This window comes from Suncus etruscus, chromosome 5 (genome assembly GCF_024139225.1).
Source record: "Suncus etruscus isolate mSunEtr1 chromosome 5, mSunEtr1.pri.cur, whole genome shotgun sequence".
Classification (NCBI taxonomy): domain Eukaryota; kingdom Metazoa; phylum Chordata; class Mammalia; order Eulipotyphla; family Soricidae; genus Suncus; species Suncus etruscus.
This window is the reverse complement of record NC_064852.1, coordinates 87,329,982-87,353,651: the sequence shown is the minus strand read 5'-3', so window position 1 is coordinate 87,353,651 and position 23,670 is coordinate 87,329,982. Positions and strand designations below refer to the sequence as shown.

Sequence of the window (23,670 nt, the reverse complement as noted above, 5' to 3'; positions counted from 1 at the left end):
TCTTGGAGCAGAGTTTTATAGTTTTCTTTGTATAGGTCCTTCACATATTTAGTCAAGTTGATTCCAAGATATTTGAGTTTGTGTGGTACTATTGTGAATGGGGTTGTTTTCTTAATGTCCATTTCTTCTTTATTACTGTTGGTGTATAGAAAGGCCATTGATTTTTGTGTGTTAATTTTGTAGCCTGCCACCTTGCTATATGAGTCTATTGTTTCTAGAAGCTTTTTGATAGAGTCTTTAGGGTTTTCTAAGTAGAGTATCATGTCATCTGCAAACAGTGAGAGCTTGACTTCTTCCTTTCCTATCTGGATTCCCTTGATATCCTTTTCTTGCCTAATCGCTATAGCAAGTACTTCCAGTGCTATGTTGAATAGGAGTGGTGAGAGAGGACAGCCTTGTCTTGTGCCAGAATTTAGAGGGAAGGCTTTCAGTTTTTCTCCATTGAGGATAATATTTGCCACTGGCTTGTGGTAGATGGCCTTCACTATATTGAGAAAGGTTCCCTCCATTCCCATCTTGCTGAGAGTTTTGATCAAGAATGGGTGTTGGACCTTATCAAATGCTTTCTCTGCATCTATTGATATGATCATGTGGTTTTTATTTTTCTTGTTATTGATGTTGTGTATTATGTTGATAGATTTACGGATGTTAAACCAGCCTTGCATTCCTGGGATGAAACCTACTTGATCGTAGTGGATGATCTTCTTAATGAGGCATTGAATCCTATTTGCCAGGATTTTGTTGAGGATCTTTGCATCTGCATTCATCAGTGATATTGGTCTGTAATTTTCTTTTTTGGTAGCGTCTCTGTCTGGTTTAGGTATCAAGGTGATGTTGGCTTCATAAAAGCTATTTGGAAGTGTTTCTGTTTGTTCAATTTCATGAAAGAGTCTTGCCAAGATTGGCAGTAGTTCCTCTTGGAAAGTTTGATAGAATTCATTAGTGAATCCATCTGGACCTGGGCTTTTGTTTTTCGGCAGACATTTGATTACTGTTTTAATTTCATCAATGGTGATGGGGGTGTTTAGATATGCTACATCCTCTTCCTTCAACCGTGGAAGATTATAAGAGTCCAAGAATTTATCCATTTCTTCCAGGTTCTCATTTTTAGTGGCATAGAGTTTTTCAAAGTAGTTTCTGATTACCCTTTGAATCTCTGTCATATCAGTAGTGATCTCTCCTTTTTCATTCCTGATACGAGTTATCAAGTTTCTCTCTCTCTCTTTCTTTGTTAGGTTTGCCAGTGGTCTATCAATCTTGTTTATTTTTTCAAAGAACCAACTTCTGCTTTCGTTGATCTTTCGGATTGTTTTTTGAGTTTCCACTTCGTTGATTTCTGCTCTCAGCTTTGTTATTTCCTTCTGTCTTCCTGTTCTTGGGTCCTTTTGTTGAGCATTTTCTAGTTCTATTAGCTGTGTCATTAAGCTACTCAGGTAAGCTCCTTCTTCCTTCCTGATGTGTGCTTGCAAAGCTATAAATTTTCCTCTCAGTACTGCTTTTGCTGTGTCCCATAAGTTCTGAGAGTTTGTGTCTTTATTGTCATTTGTTTCCAGGAACCTTTTTATTTCCTCCTTGATTTCATCTCGGACCCACTGGTTATTGAGCATGAGGCTGTTTAACTTCCAGGTGTTAAAGTGTTTCTTCTGAGTCCCTTTGGAGTTCACAAATAATTTCAGAGCCTTGTGGTCAGCGAAGGTAGTCTGCAAAATTTCTATCCTCTTGATCTTATGGAGGTATGTTTTATGTGCCAGCATGTAGTCTATTCTGGAGAATGTACCATGTACATTGGAGAAGAATGTGTATCCAGGTTTCTGGGGATGGAGTGTCCTATATATATCCACTAGGCCTCTTTCTTCCATTTCTCTCCTCAGGTCTAGTATATTCTTGTTGGGTTTCAGTCTGGTTGACCTGTCCAGTGTTGACAAAGCCGTGTTTAGGTCCCCCACAATTATTGTGTTGTTGTTGATATTATTTTTCAGATTTGTCAGCAGTTGTATTAAATATTTTGCTGGCCCCTCATTCGGTGCATATATGTTTAGGAGAGTGAATTCTTCCTGCTCTACGTACCCCTTGATTAATATAAAATGTCCGTCTTTGTCCCTTACAACCTTCCTGAGTATAAAGTTTGCATTATCTGATATTAGTATGGCCACTCCAGCTTTTTTATGGGTGTTGTTTGCTTGGATAACTTTTCTCCAGCCTTTTATTTTGAGTCTATGTTTGTTCTGACTATTCAGGTGCGTTTCTTGTAGGCAGCAGAAGGTTGGATTGAGTTTTTTGATCCATTTAGCCACTCTGTGTCTCTTAACTGGTGCATTTAGTCCATTGACGTTGAGAGAAAGAATTGTCCTGGGATTTAACGCCATCTTTATTTCAAAATTTGGTGTGTCTTTTGGGTAGTCTTGTCTTAGATTAGGTCTTTCAGTTTTTCTCTTAAGACTGGTTTTGTGTCTGTGAAGTTTCTGAGCTGTTTTTTGTCTGTGAAACCATGTATTCTTCCATCAAACCGGAAAGTGAGTTTTGCTGGGTATAGTATTCTGGGTGAAGCATTCATTTCATTCAGTCTTGTCACAATATCCCACCACTGCTTTCTGGCATTGAGCGTTTCTGGTGACAGGTCTGCTGTAAATCTCAGGGAAGCTTGCTTGAACATGATTTCCCCTTTTGATCTTGCTGTTTTCAGAATTCTGTCTCTATCTGTGGGATTTGTCATTGTGACTAGGATGTGTCTTGGGGTGGTTTTTCTGGGGTCTCTTTTGGTTGGTACTCTTCGGGCATGCAGGATTTGATCACATATATTCTTTAGCTCTGGAAGTTTCTCTTTAATGATGTTCTTGACCATTGATTCTTCCTGGAAATTTTCTTCCTGGGTCTCTGGGACTCCAATGATTCTTAAGTTGTTTCTGTTGATCTTATCATAGACTTCTATTTTCGTCTGTTCCCATTCTTTGACTAATTTTTCCATTGTCTGCTCATTTGCTTTAAGTTTTTTGTCCAATCTCTCCTGCTGTATGGAATTGTTATGTATCTCATCTTCCACAGCACCAAGTCTATTCTCAGCTTCTGATACCCTGTCCCAGAGCTTATCCATTTTGTCATTCACTTCGTTTACTGAGTTTTTCAGGCCTGTTAGTTGACATGTTATTTCAGTTTGGAGTTTTGTCATTTCTGCCTTCATATTTTCTTGGTTCTTATTAGTGTTCTGTTCAACTCGATCCATGGTTTCTTGGAGTCTGTTGAGCACCTTCCATATTGCTAGTCTAAAGTCCTTATCTGAGAGGTTGATTAGTTGTTCAGTCATTATCTGGTCCTCAGAATTGTCATCTTCATTCTCTATGTCTGATGCTGGCCTGCGCTGTTTCCCCATTGTCACATTTGTATTGTGGGTTTTTCTACGTGTTGTAGTGGTATTCATTGTCTATATGATGTAGGCAGCACACTCCTCTGGCTCCTCCCTTTCTGGATGGGCTGACTTGCCTCTAAGGGAGGGGAGTCCTCCGTGGATGAAGCCTCACACTGGGTCAAATCTTAGGCCCGAGCATGTAACAGAGAAGACAGTCCAGAGAGAAATGTTTGCTTCTGTGATATAGCGCCGTTCTTAGTGTGATTTTTCCTTCTTGTTGCAATGGAGTTCTTTCCTTAGAAAGAGTGCACGGCCGCGTAGCGAAGCGGAGCGGCCGTGCTCCTCTGAGCCTCTTTTTGCCCCACTCGCAAGAGTTTCACGCAAGAGGACAGTAGACAGACATAGACAGGTCACACTCACAGTCTTTCACAGCTGAGCCCCACTGGGCCGGTGTACTTTCGCGGATTTTCCCCGCCTGGTGTCACCGTAGTCACTATATCTTATGATTGTATAATGAGAAATAACTAAAAAGCATTTGACTATAAAATAAGGTCCAGAAATCTTAAACATTCAATAGTTTCAGTAAAAGAGAACCAGATTAGATTCAGAGAAAAAAACAGAACCCTGGGAAGTCAGTCCTGGTAAACATTGCTTAATACTTTATTTAAGGAAACCTGGCTTCTTTGAAGTTGGATGATACTGAATTCTAATTGAATAGCTTTCCGACTACATTTGGACAGTTTATATCTTTATAAAACTATATAAACTAATATATATTTATCACTACAAGCCAAAACCAATAAACTAAGTCAAGGATTAGTACATTTGAATCCAAACATACCTATATGAAAATATTACATCAAAATATGGTTAGTTAAATTGGCAGTTTCAATATTTATGGCAAATATTAACATTCAAGAAAAATGACAAAAGAAAATATCCCCATATGGTATTTCTAGCTATTCAAAACTTGCTATTACTGAAACTGAGGCAATCTTAGCAGTGCTATTATCTATTCAGTTCCTCAATTTTTCTAATTGTCCCTGTTCAGTATCATATCATAACTCATGAAGTGCTTTGTCAAGAAAATATCCCATATCTGACCGGTGAAAGAGTTTTTATTGGAAATGTGCTTGTGGATATTAAATTTCACAAATATTTACTCACTCTCTAAAAGGAAAGATCAATTTTTTTTTGGTTTGGGGGCCTAAGTTAGTAAGCCCTAAGATGGGGGGTACTTTTGGTTCTGTGTTCAAGAATTACTCCCTGAGCTTGGGAGCAGGACTTAGTTGACCATATTTGCTGCCAGAGCTCAAACACAGGGGGCTTTGTGCAAGACAAGCATATACCCATTGTACAATTATTCCAGTAATATGAAATTTTAAAGAAGTAGATTATTACTTCTTTTAATGACATTTTTGGACAAATGTGTCTTTAGAATGTGCAGAAATAAAAATACATGTCAAGAGCATGGTCCAAGACTGACAACATTTGAAAAATACAAGAAGCAAGTAAGAAAAAGACACCAATTAGAAACACAAGCATAGTACATACAATAACTATCTAAAGCCAAGACTGGCACTTGCAGCAAAGCTGGCCCCTTGATCAGTTCTGATGTACCTTTTGGGGGAGCAGCAGCTTCCTTCTTGGTTATAGGAACTGGCTTTTTCTCTTCTGGCTCTGGCTTTTTGGGAACTTGAGAAAGTTTAAAGAGAGCAATCGTGAAACAACGCTGGAAAGTCTCTTCATATGTTTAAGCTCATATTAAAAGTGTAATTACTCAATAAGAATATAAGAATTTTGGAAGTAATTTAATGGGCTCTATGTATGAGGATATGTTTGTTAAATACATTAAAAAGAAGAGTATGTCATATAAAGTACATGAAAAAAATTAACCTAGCAAGGAGTTTAACAATATAAATAATACTTATATAATGTATTACAACATATTAATGAAGACTACACACAAGATTACATAACACACATGTATAACAGGATACTTTTAACATGACATCCCACAAAAATATTACAAGAAGACAGACACTATGACTTAAAAATATTATTCTACCTTTGGTTGGTGGGGGCTCCACTTTTTTAGGAATAGAAACAGGGGCCACTTCTTCTGGTTTCTTAGGTGGCTCAGGAACTTTAAAAAATGGACATTTTTGAAATATTGTTTATTTTGAAAGAAGGCAGTATTGTACAAGATTTAGAATTAAAGAGTTGATATTTCTAGTTTATGCTCATTAATGCAAGACAATTAAGTGTTAGAAACAAGGGTAAAGGAAAATGGATGAGTGACCTGTGGGGGGAATATGTTATTATTCACCTCCTACTTACGAAAAAAAAGAAAAGATAGAAAACCCCCTTTCAAAGGTCTATGCCTTTTCTTTAAATAATAGATTTATAAACAAATTTCAATATTTATTGCATTAAAATTGTATTATCTTAAATAGCCATTGTTTCTCCAATAATTAACAATTTGACTGAAAAAAGTCATCTTTTGTAGTGGCTGTACTTTCTGATATCTGTAGTGGTATAAATATTGGGATGCTAAGTGGTCTTATTTGAACACAGAGTTGAAAAGAAATGCAGACTGATATATTATTAAATAGTATTTACACAATAAAGATGTAGTTGATGTAAACAATCTCAGAAAGAGTAAAATATATCCATATAGAAAGCAAGGAGTTTTCAATATTTATTAGTATAGTTTTAAATATAATGTATTTAATTTATTTATATAATTTAGATTATAACCATGGTGGTGTTAATCTATTGGGTTGAATTTTCCTAAAATTTAATCATTAGGGTGAGCTCACCAACTATGCTGATATGAGCTGGCTCTTGGACACCATATTTCTATTTGTAAATATCTGGTCACTAAATTGTAAGTTCCCTGAACCAGGGATAAACCCCGCTATTTATTTATTTATTGGTTTTTGAGCCACACTTGGAGACACTCAGGAGTTACTCAGAAATCACTCCTGGCTTGAGGGACCATATGGGATGCTGGGGATCGAACCAAGGTCAGGCGCATGTAAGGCAAACGCACTACCACTGAGCCATTACTCTGGCCCCTCAGCTATTTATTTTTATTGTTTCTCCTGAGTCTTATAGCCTTTCCATCCATTTATGCTATCTTGGTTCATAGAGGCAATAGGTCTGTTGAGTGTCTGACTAAGTAGATGATTAAGAAAAATTCAGATGTTTTCTATGGAACTTATAAAAGATTTTAAACTTATAACAATCCACTAATACCTTTAGGAGAAGGTTGAAGCTTTTTGGAAACAGCAACTTGAATTTTCTCTTCAGTAACAGTTTTCTTTTGCATCTCAGGGGCTTTAAAAAAACGTGCATGCCATAGTGTGGGTTATAGATACAACTTACCAAGAATATGAAAATATAAATTACAACAGCAACAAATGAGAAACGGCCAAACTACATGATGCCTACAGAACCAGACTAGGTAAGAAGAACAAGAAGGGTAAAGTGGATCCAAGTCCCATTTGGGGCCCCAAATTCAAATTTATCTTATACCTGTGACTGACACTTCCTCCTCTGTGTGAGAAGCAACGAAAATCTTTTCTTCGGAAATAATTGTCTTCTTTGTATGCACAGCCGGTACTTTAAAAAGAGTATTTCACATTAATATGACTTTCTTGTACAAGACAACAGATAAAAAACATAGTTCATACATTTGCATTTAAGATTTTAGACACAGAATGAGTGGGTTAATATAATAGCTGAAGAAGAAATTAACAACACAAACAACTTTATATTGACAAGAAAAACACAACGCTCATGTTTTTATCTATAGGGACAAACAACCCATGCAACTCTGATCAAATGTTAAACAAAAATAAAATAGACACAACTTCTTCACATGTAATATGGTGCCTTTTCAAATCTGTTAGACCATTCATATAAATGAGAAGATGGTGAATATGATAGGTGATGAAATATATTGCATAGTAATGTTAGAATAGTAACCTAGGGTTCGAATCTAACCCTTAGATTATAATAAACTTTCAAAACAAAACTGAAAATAAAACAGACTGCCACAACTTATTTTACACACGTAACATGTGTAACTCAACATATAAATGTATGCTGAGTTATAAATGTATGTAAAATTAGATAAAATTACGTATCTAATATGCTGTATATTAGATAAGAATGTCTTCATCTGGGTGGTTTTAGATTTGTAAATAGTTTTAACAATTTATACACACATACTCATTTACATAATAAGAATGCTTAAAACTTGTAACTTTCTGAAAGACAAAGATTAATACCTTTTACTTCAATAACTTCTTCCTGCACTGGTGTCCGGGAAGGTTTTTGTGGAACAATCTTCTTTGAAACTTCAGGAACTTAAAAAATATGTACAAATATATTTGCATAGGGAATAATATTTCTTTAGATGAAATTTAAAATAATTTGATTAGATGACTATATAAATATCTAGTATGTGAATACATCTCATAAACAGATGACTTATGTACATGTTACTAGAAATGTCTTAAATGATAATACCTTTGGTGACTTGAACTTTTTCTTCCTCCATTCTTCGGGAAGTCTTTTCAATTTTTTCAACTACTGGCTTCTTTACAACTGCAAGCATTTTAAAGAAATTGTGGTACTTTTAGAATTTCTATTTTAATACTTCTACTTATTTATATGTATTTGTATAAATGTATATATAGGTAAAAATAATTCTGAGAGAGACAAGATTGGTGCTCTAACTTTAAGGTACAACTTTCCATACTTCAAGTATTTAGGTTATTTTTTGGTTTATATTTACTGCAAAAATCTTATTATTCTGTTTTATTTTTCAATGGATTAGTCTTTAAAATTCATTGATAAATAAGGCTTAGAGAAGAAGTTGTGCCTATTGGATTAAACTGATGATTTCTACACGATAAACGAACAAGCAGTAATAATAATAATTGAGATGCTTTAATTTCTTGAAGTGATTCCAATTACATACCTTTAGGTGGTACTTTCTTTTCTGGGACTTTTGCTGGGACTTTTCTTTCATGTGATTCTTTGGTGAAACCATGAAAATAAAAAGAGATGCTTATGTAATAAAGTTCTAATAGGTGATATTAATTGCAAATAAAATTAGTATATGTAATTGCTATAAACTTGTATTTGGTATTTGGTATTATTATTGTTCTAGTTTTTGTTTTGTTTTCTTTTTGGGCCACACCCTGTGACATTCAGGGGTTATTCCTGGCTATGCACTCAGAAATCGCTTCTGGCTTTGGGGACCATATGGGACTCCGGGGCTGGAACCCAAGTCCATCCTGGGTCAGCCACGTGCAAGGCAAATGCCCTACTGCTTCACTATCGCTCTGGCCCCTGGGATTATTACTGCTAACATGATTCCAGGAGCTCAATTTCAAAACAGACTCAAGATGCAAAAAGACAGCAATAATAAAACTTGAATGTTTGCATTAAAATGAGCACTTTCATTTACTCTTAGTAAAAAAGCCAGATTATTCAGTTTACAATATTTAAAGCTTGAAAGCAGTCTTTTAAAGTTAAGTTTTTAAAGACTATTAAATCTTAAAAATTGGGAATGGTTAATAAAACATACTTAGCTGAGCAAATATTAAGAAAAGATGGAAAAAGTACACCCAATTTATACCTTCATAAACCTCTTTTTGAACTTGAATAACTTCTTTTTGTTGATAAGCTTCTGTCCACTCTTCCTCCCCTTCATCATAGCCTTCTTCTCTTTCATAATATTCTTGCCCTTCTTCGTAATCTTCTTCCCATTCCTCATAAACTTTCTTTTTAGCTTCAACCTTAGTTTCTTCATAATCTTCATCTGGTTCTTCATAATAATACTCTTCAAATGGCTCTGTGTATGGTTCCACTTCCAGTTCATCGTAAGGTTCTTCCATAGATTCTATGGAAACTTTCTTCTCCTCATAGACTGCTTGCTTTTTCTCATATACAGCTTCCTTTTCTTTATGAACCTCCATCTTTCTAGTTACAGTCATTATTTTCACTTCTTCAGCCTTGGAGGATACATCAATTATTTCAGGAACTGAAACAAATAAGATAGTTAACATATTCAATATATTCATAAAATGGTTCAGCAAACAAAAGTCTATGTAGTCATTATATCAGTATCTTAGGTTCCAATCCTAAGTGGTAAATGTATCATACATTTAGGTGTTGATTTGATTTAAAATGTATTGACTATAAGAACACAATTATCAAGATGCACTTTACTCTCAATTTGAAGATCTCTTCAGTATGAAAATATTTCTATTTCCATTTTCCCTTGGGATAATTTAATAATTTGTTATTTAAAAATTTATATTAATATCAATTTAAATGTCTAAGCATTATTTGAAAACATTTCTAATGCTAAGCTACATTTTTGACAGTTTAATGATTCATGTCAGTTTAATAAAGTTATTGCTTTGGAAAATTTAACAAGCTGTCTTTACATAATTTTAAAAACAGTTTCCAAGTAGAATTATTTATAAAATTTTAACATTAGTGTTAGCTACCACAGAAGTGATATATCACACGTCCTTTTTATATTTGGACATTTCTACTTCTTTCTATGATTTATTGCCTTGATATATAAACATCTGCCTGAGTGTCCTTTCTTGGCAAGATGAACAATTCATAATTTCTAATGTTAATTTTAGCAAAGAGAAGAACCTACAACTTTACAATAAGCTGGAAGTGTAAGTAAAAAATTATTTTATTAAGCACCATGATTTACAAAATAATTCGCAGTTGGGATTTAGACATAAAATGTTCCAACACCAATTCTACTACTATCAGTATCAACTTTCCTTCACAAGCATTCACAGATTCCCTCTCTGACTCCCCCAATCTCAGACTAATTTCTTTTTTTAATTACTTTATTTTAAATGTAACAAGCTGGGCTCAGTCTCAGTAAGGTAAGCATCTATACACTGTACTATCCAGTCCCAATAAAGAAATATTTCTTTTTTATTTTACTAAGCTCTTATTTATTTTTTGATATTATAAAAGTAAAGGCTTTTATTTATTTGTTAAAATAATATCTTTATTTGAGCACTATTATTACAAACATATTTTTAGTTGGGTTTGTGTTATAGAAAAAGAACACCTCCTTCACCAGTATAACCTTCCCACCACCAATGCCCCCATCTCCCTCCTCTCTCGCCCCCTGTCTGTATTCGAGACAGGCAAAAATAAAAATATGTCTTAAAGAAAAAAATCTCAGGAAGACAAGGAATTAAAACACTAATACTTATTTTTTTAATATTTATTTACCTTTTGCTGGAACTAAGGTAGTAGGAGGAGCAGGCTTCTTGACATCTGGAAATTTCAACACATGAAATACACATTTATCTTTAGACTGTGCATTGTTTAATTGTTACTTAGTCTATTCACTCTTAATAGTTACTTCAACAATCTGTGACTATTTGTAAGCCAACTAACTACTTTTATAATTTCCAAACTGAGTTATCAGAAATGCTCTGTATAATTTTATATTAATAAAAACACAGAGAATTAAAATTTTATTCTAGCCTATGCTTAGTTAATTAAAATGAACATAAAAATAAAAATAATATGTAACATGTATAGTGATCAAAATAGTTGTTTTTCAACTGTTAAGTTTGTGATATAGTCACACTTTTTGGCTTCTTTTATTCCATAACAAATCATCAGTGATCACTCATAAAAATTATTTTAGTGGAGTAATCTGTACTTGTGGATTCTATCTTGTTGAAAATTGCTATTTTAGTGAAATTGGTATTATCTCTCCAGCCCTTATGATAAGTTATGATTAATTAATCACAATACCTTTAGGAGGTGGGGCTTCTTCTTTGGGCTTTGCAACCACCTTTTTGGTATCTTTCTTTACAGCCTTTTTGGTTACTGAAAAGATAAGATGTAAGATGTTAATTACTTAAAGGTTTATAGGAAACCAGAAACCTTATTGAAATATTCTATATTTTTATATTTTTATAATACAAGAGTCTCTACATATTGTTGCAATATCCAAGAAAGATCTTAGACTAGAATACAGACCACTTTCTCATTTAACTGTGTTAGGAATTAAATTCAGAGCCTCAGACATGCCAAATTAAGTGCTCTACTGCTGATCTCAGTTTCTGACTCTCAGAAAACAATTTGGACTGAGACATATGTAATTTTATATCTTTTAAAATTTGTTTTTGATTTTTGTGTCACACCTGATTGTGCTCAGGGACTTTTCCTGACTCTGTACTAGGAATTATCCCTAGTGGTGCTAAAGGAAGAATATGGAGGACCTGGAAGTAAACCTGGGTGAGCTAAGTGCAAGGCAAGTGTTCACCTGCTTTACTTAACCTTCCAATATGTCTACTGAGTTCATACCTGCTAATATATAAAGTTTTCAAAACACCAATAGTGAGCATAGATATATCATAAACAGAAAAGGTGCATTTTTTAAAATCTTTGCTTCACTTAGAATAACAAGTGAAGTATCAAAAATAAAATTTTATTTATAATGTATTGTAAAAGTTTGTCCTTGTTGTTGCTGACATTATACTATGATAATGATCTCTAGTCAGAACTTGACTTGGTACCTAATATATAAATAACATAAAAAATTTTAAATTTAATTTTTCAAATTTTCCAACTGGAATTTGCATTTATCCATGTTGAAAGTTACACTCAAAGAAAAAATAATTTATTCAGATGTATTCCTGACAAACATTTATATTATCAGATAACTATATATAGCTATTTTTGTATTAATCATTAATATTAATCAATTAATCAGATTACTTAATTATTAGTAAGTCTTTTCCTATTGATACACTCTTATCATATAGCTCATAGTTTAAGTTCTCTCCAAAACTGGGATGACTAGTTTAGCATTTTTTATACCATTATAAAAAGTGAACAAGTATATCAATCATTCGAAAACACTACAGTGGTGACTAGTAATAGAAAATGCCATTGACATGCAGAATATTCTCCATCATAATGTTGCGGAAATTTGGGTAGCAGTTTTATACTCCCAGAATTCTAAGTCGCAGATTATCTGTATAGCTAATCAATTTTGGGAGCACAACTAGTACAATTTTATCTACTAAAAATCTCTAATAAATACAAGAGTTCCTTGGTGACCTCATGCCTAGCTTTGAAAATTTTTCAAATATTTAAAAAATATTTTGAAACATTTTAGCAACAAACTAGAGAATTTTTAAGAGTAATTGTAATTGAAAAATCTTAACATTGAGATTGGGAAAAAGTGATTTTCAAGGTGATTAGAAATGAGTATAATCTGTTTTCATAAACAACATTAGAAACCATAAGATTTCATTATTTCAAGATGCCCTTCAACAGATGAATGGCTAAAGAAACTGTGGTACATATACACAATGGAATATTATGCAGCTGTCAGGAGAGATGAAGTCATGAAATTTTCCTATACATGGATGTACACGGAATCTATTATGCTGAGTGAAATAAGCCAGAGAGAGAGAGAAAAACACAGAATGGTCTCACTTATCTATGGGTTTTAAGAAAAATGAAAGACATTCTTGCAATAATAATTTTTAGACACAAAAGAGAAAAGAGCTGGAAGTTCCAGCTCACCACAGGAAGCTCACCACAAAGAGTGATGAGTTTAATTAGAGAAATAACTACATTTTGAACTTTCCTAATAATGAGAATGTATGAGGGAAATGGAGAGCCTGTTTAGAGTACAGGCAGGGGTCAGGTGGGGAGGAGGGAGACTTGGGACATTGGTGATGGGAATGTTGCACTGGTGATGGGTGGCGTTCTTTACATGACTGAAACCCAAACACAATCATGTATGTAATCAAGGTGTTTAAAAAAAGTTAAGAAAATATAAAACATTAAATCAATTTGCTACTAATGCCAACATGATTTTAGCAAACAACTTTTCATTGTCAAGCAGTGTATTTACTACAATAATCCTGGGACATGCTTTGGCATATGAAAATTAAATTTGTGACCACTAGAGGGCCAACATGTTGTACTGACAATGACACCCTTTTACCAGACTTGAAATAGTTTAATTCCATGTTATAGAATTTAGGTAGATAATTATAATACCTTCAACACGTTTCTCTGCTGGTTTCTTTTCTTCAGGTGCTGGTAGTAACAGAGGAATAGGAAGACCAACTTTGGCAGGGACTTCTGAAGAAAATAAATGTTTCTCTCAGTAACATAGTTCAGTTTTTTATTTTGTGTAAAGGATAATGAAAATTCTCATGCATTCCTTGCAGTACTTTCTAAGATTCTCTAATAACAATTATTCAACCAAAATAAATGGAATTAGTATATGTAATTTTAGCTTCTCTTTTGCTTTGATTTTTTGTACTTAAGCAATAAAGAATACGGTTTGGAAGCTCCGTTAAGTCTTGACACTGCTCACTTCCAAATGATAGAATATTATTGTTCCAGATATAGGTGTGGGTCTTACCTTCTGGTGGTACTGCTCTGATAGGCATTGTTGGGATTGGAACTCTTGAGTCAGGAATATCTGAAAAAGACATTTATGGATAAGGATAAAGGAACTAAATTCAAAGACATCTAGCTTAGGTGTATTTAATTCTGCAAGTTTTAATATGTAGACACAAAGATATTAGAACTACAAAAGAAAATTTATTCCCTGTGAAATATAGTTATATTTTATGGTTACAACATTTGGTATGATCTTCATCACTAGATAAATGAAACCTTATTATTCTAATTTTCCAAGTTCACAATGCCTGGCATATGTATTCTTTTCCTGAAAATCACTTATATATAATAGTTTATAAAATTATTTATACAATTTATTAGAATTCTATTTCAAAATATAACAAAAATATAAATAAAATTTAATATTTAGAAACTTACCAGGAGGCTTCATCTCAAGTTTGATTTCTATTAAAAAAAAAAGATAGTTTTGTAGTTAGATTTGCTTCTACAGGCTATTTTGTTTAGAGATCTCAAAGCAATTCAATATGTTTCTGACCTTTAGTTGTCAGGTACAGCTCTGCAGTGCTCCTAGCTTCACCACGTGGCTCTAGTCTAGCAATCACTGAATAGACACCTAAAGAGAAGAATCAGCAACATCTTATTTTATGATATTTTTTGTAAGTACCGTATTTGCCGGCATATAAAACGACTGGGCGTATAAGACGACCCCCTAATTTTGCAGTTAAAACAGGTTTAGGCCTATATTCGCTGTATCAGACAGAACGTTCCTGTGCTGCAACTGTATGTACCACAGTGAGCCTATCACAACAAAGGTTCAAAGGTTATGCTGTGATAGACTTCCTCTCTGACTCTGGCCAATCTGAGCAGGCTTTTTACAGTGTAGATTCGGGTCCAGAACATTGTCTAATTTGCATGCATAAAAAGCCTGCTTGGATTGGCTGGGTTAGAGAGGGTGTCCGAGCAGCCTTGCAGTGATTGATGCAGGATCGAGTTGGAAAATTCGTTTTGTGGCAATATTCAGACAATTTTCGTTTAGCGGCATATTGAAACATTTTTCGGGATATACTCTGCGTATAAGATGACCCACGATTTTTGGTTGACCTTTTTTTTTTATTTCAAAAGTCGTTTTATATGCCGAAAAATACGTAACATTTTTATCTAAATATATCTAAATATATTCTCATCATTACTACTTCCAGAAATGCTATTATATATAGAGTGATAGAGTCTACATTTAAGCAAGGATATCTATAAAAAAGCTACACATAAAACAACATTTGGGTTTTATTGCATTAGGGATACTGTAACTTCAATTACCTTCATCATCTGGAGTCACATTGTGGATGGTCATATAATGGCAGCGACCATCATTCCGAAAGTTGTATTTCTGGCTTTCAATCAGTTCTGTCGGTCCTCTGTACCATGTTACAATGGCATCATCAAAAGACACTTCACACTCAAAGGTGGCAGACTGATGTTCACTCACCACGATGTTCTGTATGCGCTTCGTGAACTGAATTGGTTCAGCTGTTAAAGGACAGGGAGGCTTAAAGTCAGATTATATAAGGAGAAATTTCTTTCACTTTAGAATACAATCAGGCGTTGATAACTATTAATAAATAAAGTCCCTGGTGCTCCCATGCAGATGTAAATAATAAGTTATACTGTTTTGATTCAAACTACATATGGGCACCAACAACTGGAATTAGATGCTAAGATTATAGCCAATATACAGTCTAAGGGTATCACCATAAATTAGTGCATTTAAAAACTGGATTAAGAGGAATATTACCACTATGAAATTTAGAGATACTGTATTATTTTAGAATTCAGAAGACTGGAATAAGATTCCCACATAAAATAATCAATTTTGAAAATAGTTGCTAGAAATACATTGATATATTATTGAGTTTATGTATAACACTTCATGCCAATAAGATCAAGTTGATTCTGATACTTATATACTCTTAACTAAAAATTTTTATATTCACAGCCATATCACAAATATTTATGTGTTAAAATATGGCTTTTTTTTCTGAGATTTCTTTCTAGTAATCAGAATCCATAGAGACAGGATTATGGAATACATTAAAATGTAGTAGATTTTCTGTTAGAAAATCATGTCTTGAACAGTAAAATAAAAGCAAGTAATGTCTTAGTATATATATATATATATACATAGTGTATTTAAATATACATCTGATGAAGAATGAACCATGTTAAGGAATTGATGGAGAATGCTAGGATCATGTTGGGAAATGAAAAACAGGTGTTCGATGCTAGAGCTAAAAGTTTTCAGGTTGCTTATACTGCATTTACATTGACTAAGTCTATGACAACTCCATCTTAGTCTTTGAACTCACCTTCGATTATGAGCTCTGCTGAAGTTTTCAAGTCTTCGTATTTGCAGGTGTACTGCCCTTGATCTTCTGCTCGAACATTGGCAATGGTTAGTTTATGGACTTTGTGTTCTACTTCTGTTTTGTATCTCCCTTGAGGTTTAAGGATTCGACCATTTCGGAACCATTCAGACTTTACATTAGGCACAGAAAACTGGCATGTCATGGTACATGTCTCGCCTTCTTTCAAAGTGACGTCCTGCAGATGCCGTTCCCAAGTGGGTTCTGTTATATGACACAATACACATTTGTTCAATATCACATGCGCATGTACACAAACAGTAAATTAATTTGATGGGGTATGTTTTAGTATATAAAAATGACTTTTATTTACCAATTACAGTCAGCTTAGCACTAGCAATATGTGGACCACACACCAATCTATAATTTCCCTGATCTTTGAGTTGACAGTTTCTGACTCTGAGTGTATGTCGATCACCATCAATGCTTATTTCAAATTTATCACTAGGTTCCAGTTTCTCAGTTCCTTTGTACCAGGAGAGCTTGATTTCTGGATAGTTTATCTTAATATCAATTTCAAACACAGCATCATTATCTTTCAAAACGGTCTGATTTTCAATATCCTTGATCAGAGTGACAGGCTATGGGAATAAAGAATAAAAACGTTAGTTATTTCGTAACTTTTAATTCTCATAATAACTTGTTCATATCATTATAAGCAAAATTAATTTTACCTCTGTCTGTGTCAGCCTTTGCTGAATAAATGATACAAGTTCTTCAAATTCCTTTTCATCTCTCTCTGACTTCTCTATTTCTTCAATATCCTGTGGGTAAGAAAAAAGGTTAAATATTACACACAAAATAAATTTTTACTTAGAGAATAAAACATGTTCATCAGGAATACTGGATGCTGGTTAAATTAAATTAAATGATCTACTTCTAGAGAAATTCAAAGTTAAAAGTTTTAAATATAAACCTTTAAAAGACGGTTTATATAGGGGCTGGCGAGGTGGCACTAGAGGTAAGGTGTCTGCCTTGCAAGCGCTAGCCAAGGAAGGACCGCGTTTCGATCCCCCGGCATCCCATATAGTCCCCCCAAGCCAGGGGCAATTTCTGAGTGCTTAGCCAGGAGTAACCCCTGAGCATCAAATGTTTGTGGCCCAAAAAACAAACAAACAAAAAAAGATGGTTTATATACAAAAGAATATACCAATCTATGCGTTTCTTCTTCTTGACTTTGTTTTAACAGCTCAAATGCTTGAAGAAGACCTCGGAAGTCAGTGATTCCATACATGCGGGCATATTTTTCATATTCTTTAGGATCAACATTTTTAAGAAGCTCCATGATATCAATTTCTTCTTCCTCTCCAGATCCTTTCTTTAAGGCTGGTGTCCTAAATGAAAAAATATTTTTTATTATTTTTTTATTTAAACAACTTTATTACATACACGATTGTGTTTGGGTTTCAGTCATGTAAAGAACACCACCCATTACCAGTGCAACATTCCCATCACCAATGTTCCAAATCTCCCTCCTTTCCAACCAACCCCCGCCTGTACTCTAGACAGGCTTTCTATTTCCCTCGTACATTCTCATTATTAGGATAGTTCAAAACATAGTTATTTCTCTAACTAAACTCATCCCTGTTTGTGGTGAGCTTCATGAGGTGAGCTGTAACTTCCAGCTCTTTTCTCTTTTGTGTCTGAAAGTTATTATTGCAAGAATGTCTTTCATTTTTCTTAAAACCCATAGATGAGTGAGACCATTCTGCATCTTTCTCTCTCTCTGACTTATTTCACTCAGCACAATAGATTCCATGTACATCCATGTATAGGAAAATTTCATGACTTCATCTCTCCTGACAGCTGCATAATATTCTATTGTGTATATGTACCACAGTTTCTTTAGCCATTCATCTGTTGAAGGGTATCTTGGCTGTTTCCAGAGTCTTGCTATGGTAAATAGTGCTGCAATGAATATAGGTGTAAGGAAGAAATTTTTGTATTGTATTTTTGTGTTCCTAGGGTATATTCCTAGGAATATAAATAAGTTAATATGTCCTAGTTATTTCTGAATTGTCTGTCATCAAACATTTATTTTTCCTATGCTTAGGAAACATTGATTTCTATCATGTCAACTGTGAAACATAAAAATGTTTATTTGCTAATGAAGTGATGTAAGACCAGATAATCATCACAGTGTATGGAATCTGGTCAAGGAGATTAAGAAAATAATCATGTAAACATTTTTGCAAACTATTTTTAGCTTTTTAGGTCACACCCAATAGTAGTGGTGTTAGGTGGGTTAAACTTGCTCTGTGCTCAAAAACTTACTTCTGACAGGCTTCAGGACCATATAGGATGATTGGAATCAAACCTGGGTTGCAATGCAAATGCCCTATAAGCTGTGCTATCACTCCAGCCCTGTCTGTAATTTTTTATTAAATAATTTAATAAAATTTATAAAAAAGTAAGACTATTAATAAAAGATAAATAGCACATATCATGAGAAATATGTATGGAATTGAATATTGAAAGCATCAGTTTTTATGGAAAATGTTTAAAATCATTGTTCTAGAGGACTACTCAGCATAATAAGTCATAAAGAAAGAAAAATTGGAGCTTTTTATTTTTTTATTTTTTTGGGTCACACCCGGCAGTGCTCAGGGGTTGCTCCTGCCTCCATGCTCAGTAATTGCTCATGGCAGGCTTGAGGGACCATATGGGATGCCGGGATTCAAACCAATGACCTTCTGCATGAAAGGCAAATGCCTTACCTCCATGCTATCTCTCTGGCCCCAAATTGGAGCTTTTTAATAAAGATAAAAGGGAACTCAGAAAAAAAAGAAAGAAAAATTCTCCTCCTACACACACAGGCTTTTTCTACAGATCATTTTCTATTGGTTAATATTTTAATAAAAATTCAACTATCATTAAAACTATCTCAGAAATTAGTGAGTCACTAACTTCCACATAAATATTGAGTATTTGCTTATCTTTGTTTAAATGTCTACATGTTCATGTTATTTCACACAATGATGATGATCTGAGTTTTTTAAAAGGTCTCTTCCATGAGCAAAAATCATCATGTATGATGTTATACTGAACTCACTTTTTAAGCATTGCTCTAAGATCTCCTTCAATTTTCTCTTGTTTCTTCTTTTCATCCACCTGTAGGTTAACATTACTTTCGATCTCGCCATGTTTATTAAATGCGACACATCGATATAACCCAGAGTCTGTTTTTGTAGTGTCTCTTATCTCCAGCTTCGCTTCATCACCTTTCTGGTGAATAAAAATGCGACCGCCTTGGTTTAGTTGTCTCCATTTCCCTTTTGTCCATTTAACGTTTGGGATTGGATCACCTCCAACTTTTGCAATGAATGTGGCAGTGGTTTCTAAGGAATAATCATAGCACGTAAATTAAAAATAGAATTTCATAATTAGTTATTCTGAAATTAAAACTAAGAGTGGAATGTCCAAAACAGATAAAGATGCATATTTTTCATGCAGTACTCACTTTCCACAACTCTGATACTCTGAGGCTCTGATACAAAGAAGAGTTTCCCATCTACTACTGCTTTCTTAGCTGCCGGGGCTGCTGCTGGTTTGTCTAAAAAACATGTTAACATACTTTGTTATGACAATGTGTTTAAATTTGTCACATAAACAATTATCCTTTTGTAAAAGAAGTTTTAAAAATATGACCATCAAAATAGTATTATGTATTCTAGGATTCACTTTACTAGAGGGGATTATAAGAGATAAAACAAGTTGACAGATGTTTATAGTAGTGGTAGCCACAGACACAGATTGAACTATAATAATAATATCAAGTTCTATCTTTTTATACTGTATAGTATAATTTTCCTCCAGGACTATGTACAACATTAGGCTGCTGCTTTATATCACAATATTGCAGCATTAGGTTTAGAATTTCATTTAACTAACTCTCTCTTGAATATGATGACAAAATTTCACAGATGATAATGCACCTGTGGTGATTTCAGGCAATTTGTATAAAAATCATTTCCAGCAAGTTATTTAATATTTTAATTATAAAAGCCTACAAATTGGAGACTTATATTTCCAAAAACTCAATTTCATCTTGCTTAAACAGTACATGCAAATAAACATGAGCAGTTGGTTTAAATTGAGTGATCTGAAGGGTTGTCTGAGGTGTCTGAGCAGTTGGTTTAAATTGAGTGATCTGAAGGGTTGTCTGAGGTGTCTGTACCTTTAATGGTCACTTTTGATTTGGAAGTGTCACTTCCAGCCACATTTGAAGCTTTACACACATAATCTCCCGAATCAGCCTTCACCACATCCTTGAGTTCTAGTACAGCAGTGCCATTAGCAAAACTGAAGCTGCATTTGTCCGAAGGTTTTATTTCCCTGCCAGCCTTCAGCCACTGGATCCTGATCGGCTCTGAGCCCTGGACATGGCAGGTGAGCTGCACAAATTCACCTTCACTGGTGGTTACTGGAGTAAGATGATGATCAAACACAGGAGGCTTCTTGGGCTCTGGAATTGTTAAAAAAAAAAAGGCATTTTCATGAGAAATATGAAAGCAATAGAGGACTAACTTCCAGGAAAGGTGAGCAGCAAGGGATTTTGCCTCAAAAGTGTTACTTGGAGTTGCTATAGTAGAATGGAATAGCTTGCTTGGTTGATTCCACTGTGGGCAACAGTTATATTTGTTACAGTCTATATTCTGTAGAAAGTATTTACTCAATAAAAAATTAACAAAAATACAAAGCATGAGGGCCTGGAAGAACGCTCACTGTTTAGAGCACAGGGTTTGTATGTGGGAAGCTCATTTTGATTCCCAGCACTGTATGGTCCCCTGAGCTCTCTTGGGATGGCTCCTAGACTCTACTGGCTGTTTTCCTCTAATATATTACTTTTTTAATGTACTTTAATATATCTTCTGTAATTTAATGCTGCATCATTTCAAGCATTTTTTAAAATTGTGAATATTCATTTACAGGCTAAAAGCTTTGGGTAACATATGCCAAACAATAAGCAATTACACTTAGAAATTACACTTTAGAATGAGATATAATTTACAAGAAAAATTAATGCAAGAATTGATAAAAATTTCACTATAAATGTGTTTCATAAAAATTTACATATCAGGGGCCGGAGAGATAGCATGGAGGTAGCGCTTTTGCCTTGCATGCAGAAGAATGGTGGTTCAAATCCTGACATCCCATATGGTCTCCCGAGCCTACCAGGGGTAATTTCTGAGCATAGAGCCAGGAATAACCCTTGAATGCTGCCCGGTGTGACCCAAAAACCAAAAAAAAAAAAATTACATATCACAGAAAAATTTCAAAACAGACTGAGACTTCTTTTTGATGGAATCTGAGCTATACTTTGCATACTAAGATATCATATATTATTTGTTATGTAAAATATTATATATTCAGATCAATTTTATTGAGACACATATTTAAATTACAAATTACATATGTCCATATGTATTAGCAAACATATAGAACGAGGACAATCCAATTAACTAATATAAAGAGCTGATATCTCAACAACTCGGGTTAATGGCGACCAACATCTGTAACATTAAAAATTCATGTATAATGCTCCCCTGAAAATTAACTATAGTTGCCTTTAGATAACTTGGGGTATTGGTTTCAGGACCACACCCATTAATACTAAACTGCCTAAATGCAGAAGAGGACTCTCTTAGAACCTGCCCCTGATTCTGAGAGTTCAGCTCTTGCAAATTCAGCACAACAGACATCAAAGTTGTTTGAAGTACTGAATGTGAAAGCCCTGGGTAGAAAGAATTCTGCATGTAAATGGACCTGCTCAGCTAAAACTTTTGTTGTTCGAGATTCAACTGTACTTATAACTGTATTACTTGGAAGAAATCTATGATTGTCTAATAGGCAGTGAAAAAAACATAATGGAAGATGTGAAGATAACTAACCTTTGATGACAATTGAAGAGGTACATAGAGCAGAGCCTGCATCATTTGACACTTTGCATGTGTACAATCCAGCATCGTCCATGCCCGCTTTCTTGACTTGTAGCAGGAGTACGTTGTTCTTGAATGCAATTTCACAGTTAGGGGTTGGATGTATCTCTACATTATTTTTGTACCAAGCAACAGTTATTGGCTGGGAACCAGCAACACGGCCTTCAAGTTTAAAAGAATTCCCTTCTGTTTCTTCTACTGTTTCTGAGAGTTTTTTAGTGAAACTTGGTGGAATTAGCCGCTCTGTAAGAAATTGTAAAGATAAATTAAGTGGTATCAAAATTGGAATATTAATATGTAACATTCCAAAAAAATATTTTCAGTTAAAATCAGTGCTGACCTATGAAAATCAGTGCACCAAAGAATGTTCTTAAATATTTAAATCTCTCTTCATGCATGTATTCAAAATTGTTCTATCACTTATGATAACTTAAAAAGCAGATGTTAGAGAAAACCATGAGAGGGGATCTTAGTATTATGTATGCTGTACCACGTTTTAGGTAAATCACAATTTTTAAAAGATCACTTTTTTCTTTAGAGAGATTCCTTTTCCTCTAATTCCTCTTTAATTCTTCACATCATTTAAAAACTGCCTAATATTTTATTAAAGTAATAAAAACTAGTAACAACTAATAAAAGTGCGCCCTAAGGCTAGAACAGAAAATGGTTACATTTTGTTGGACCACATTCAAAATAAATGATACCTTTGATATTCAGTTGAGCTGTGCAGGAATCCTTTCCCACTTCGTTCACAGCAGAACAGGCATATTTTCCAGAGTCGCCTTTGTCTACTTTCAAGATGGTTAGGTGGGCACTGTTTTCCAGATAGCTAATCTGGTAGTTCCCACCACTTCGAATCTCTTTGTTGTCTTTGGCCCAGCTGATCTTGATGGGTTGTGTCCCCGTAACATGACACTCAAAGTCTGCACTTTCTCCTACCACAGCATCCAAGGGGGTTAGTGGAATGTCAAAGAAGGGTGGATTCTTTCCCTCTAAAAGCACAGCAAAAAGACAAAGTTTCAGGTTTCATCCCTAGACCATCACAGTTCACAGAAATCATATGATTGTCTGTTTAATTCCATCTTTAGTTAGAAAAAATTTAACTAGAGGAATAGAAGTGGATCCACAAACCTGTGAGGATGAGTTTGGCACTAGAAGAAGCTGACCCAATAGGATTTGTTGCTGTGCAGGAATATTGACCTGCAAGGCTCCTATCTGTTTTAAAAATGTTGAGAGTGGCTACATTGTCTAAAAATGATGTTTGTATATTGGGGCCATCTTTCAGTGCCTTGCCGTCTTTATACCAAGACACCGAGATTGGTTCTGATCCATTGATGGAGCATTCAAAAACAACTGGCAGTCCCACTGTTTCTTGGACATCTCTTAATTGTCGCGAAAATGATGGCGGAAGTTTTTGCTCTGTTGGAAAAAAATAAAAGTTATAACACATCTGGACACTTTTAATGAATATAAATCAATTTATAAATGAATATAAATATTC

At 34.4% G+C, this 23,670-nt stretch overlaps 1 protein-coding gene across 1 annotated transcript in view; it reads right to left on the bottom strand.

The window, feature by feature from the left end:
* Positions 1–23,670, bottom strand: part of TTN (titin) — a 299,294-nt gene that overhangs the window by 170,157 nt on the left and 105,467 nt on the right. Inside the window, 25 exon segments of the mRNA XM_049772873.1 lie at positions 4,964–5,038; positions 5,412–5,489; positions 6,605–6,685; positions 6,884–6,970; positions 7,642–7,719; positions 7,883–7,960; positions 8,337–8,393; positions 9,000–9,404; positions 10,637–10,681; positions 11,171–11,245; positions 13,439–13,522; positions 13,809–13,868; positions 14,228–14,254; positions 14,346–14,423; positions 15,128–15,337; positions 16,174–16,434; positions 16,544–16,811; positions 16,905–16,994; positions 17,381–17,564; positions 19,283–19,568; positions 19,691–19,783; positions 20,408–20,695; positions 22,122–22,412; positions 22,874–23,161; positions 23,301–23,588. Of these exon segments, the coding sequence (XP_049628830.1) occupies positions 4,964–5,038; positions 5,412–5,489; positions 6,605–6,685; positions 6,884–6,970; positions 7,642–7,719; positions 7,883–7,960; positions 8,337–8,393; positions 9,000–9,404; positions 10,637–10,681; positions 11,171–11,245; positions 13,439–13,522; positions 13,809–13,868; positions 14,228–14,254; positions 14,346–14,423; positions 15,128–15,337; positions 16,174–16,434; positions 16,544–16,811; positions 16,905–16,994; positions 17,381–17,564; positions 19,283–19,568; positions 19,691–19,783; positions 20,408–20,695; positions 22,122–22,412; positions 22,874–23,161; positions 23,301–23,588 (3,855 nt within the window).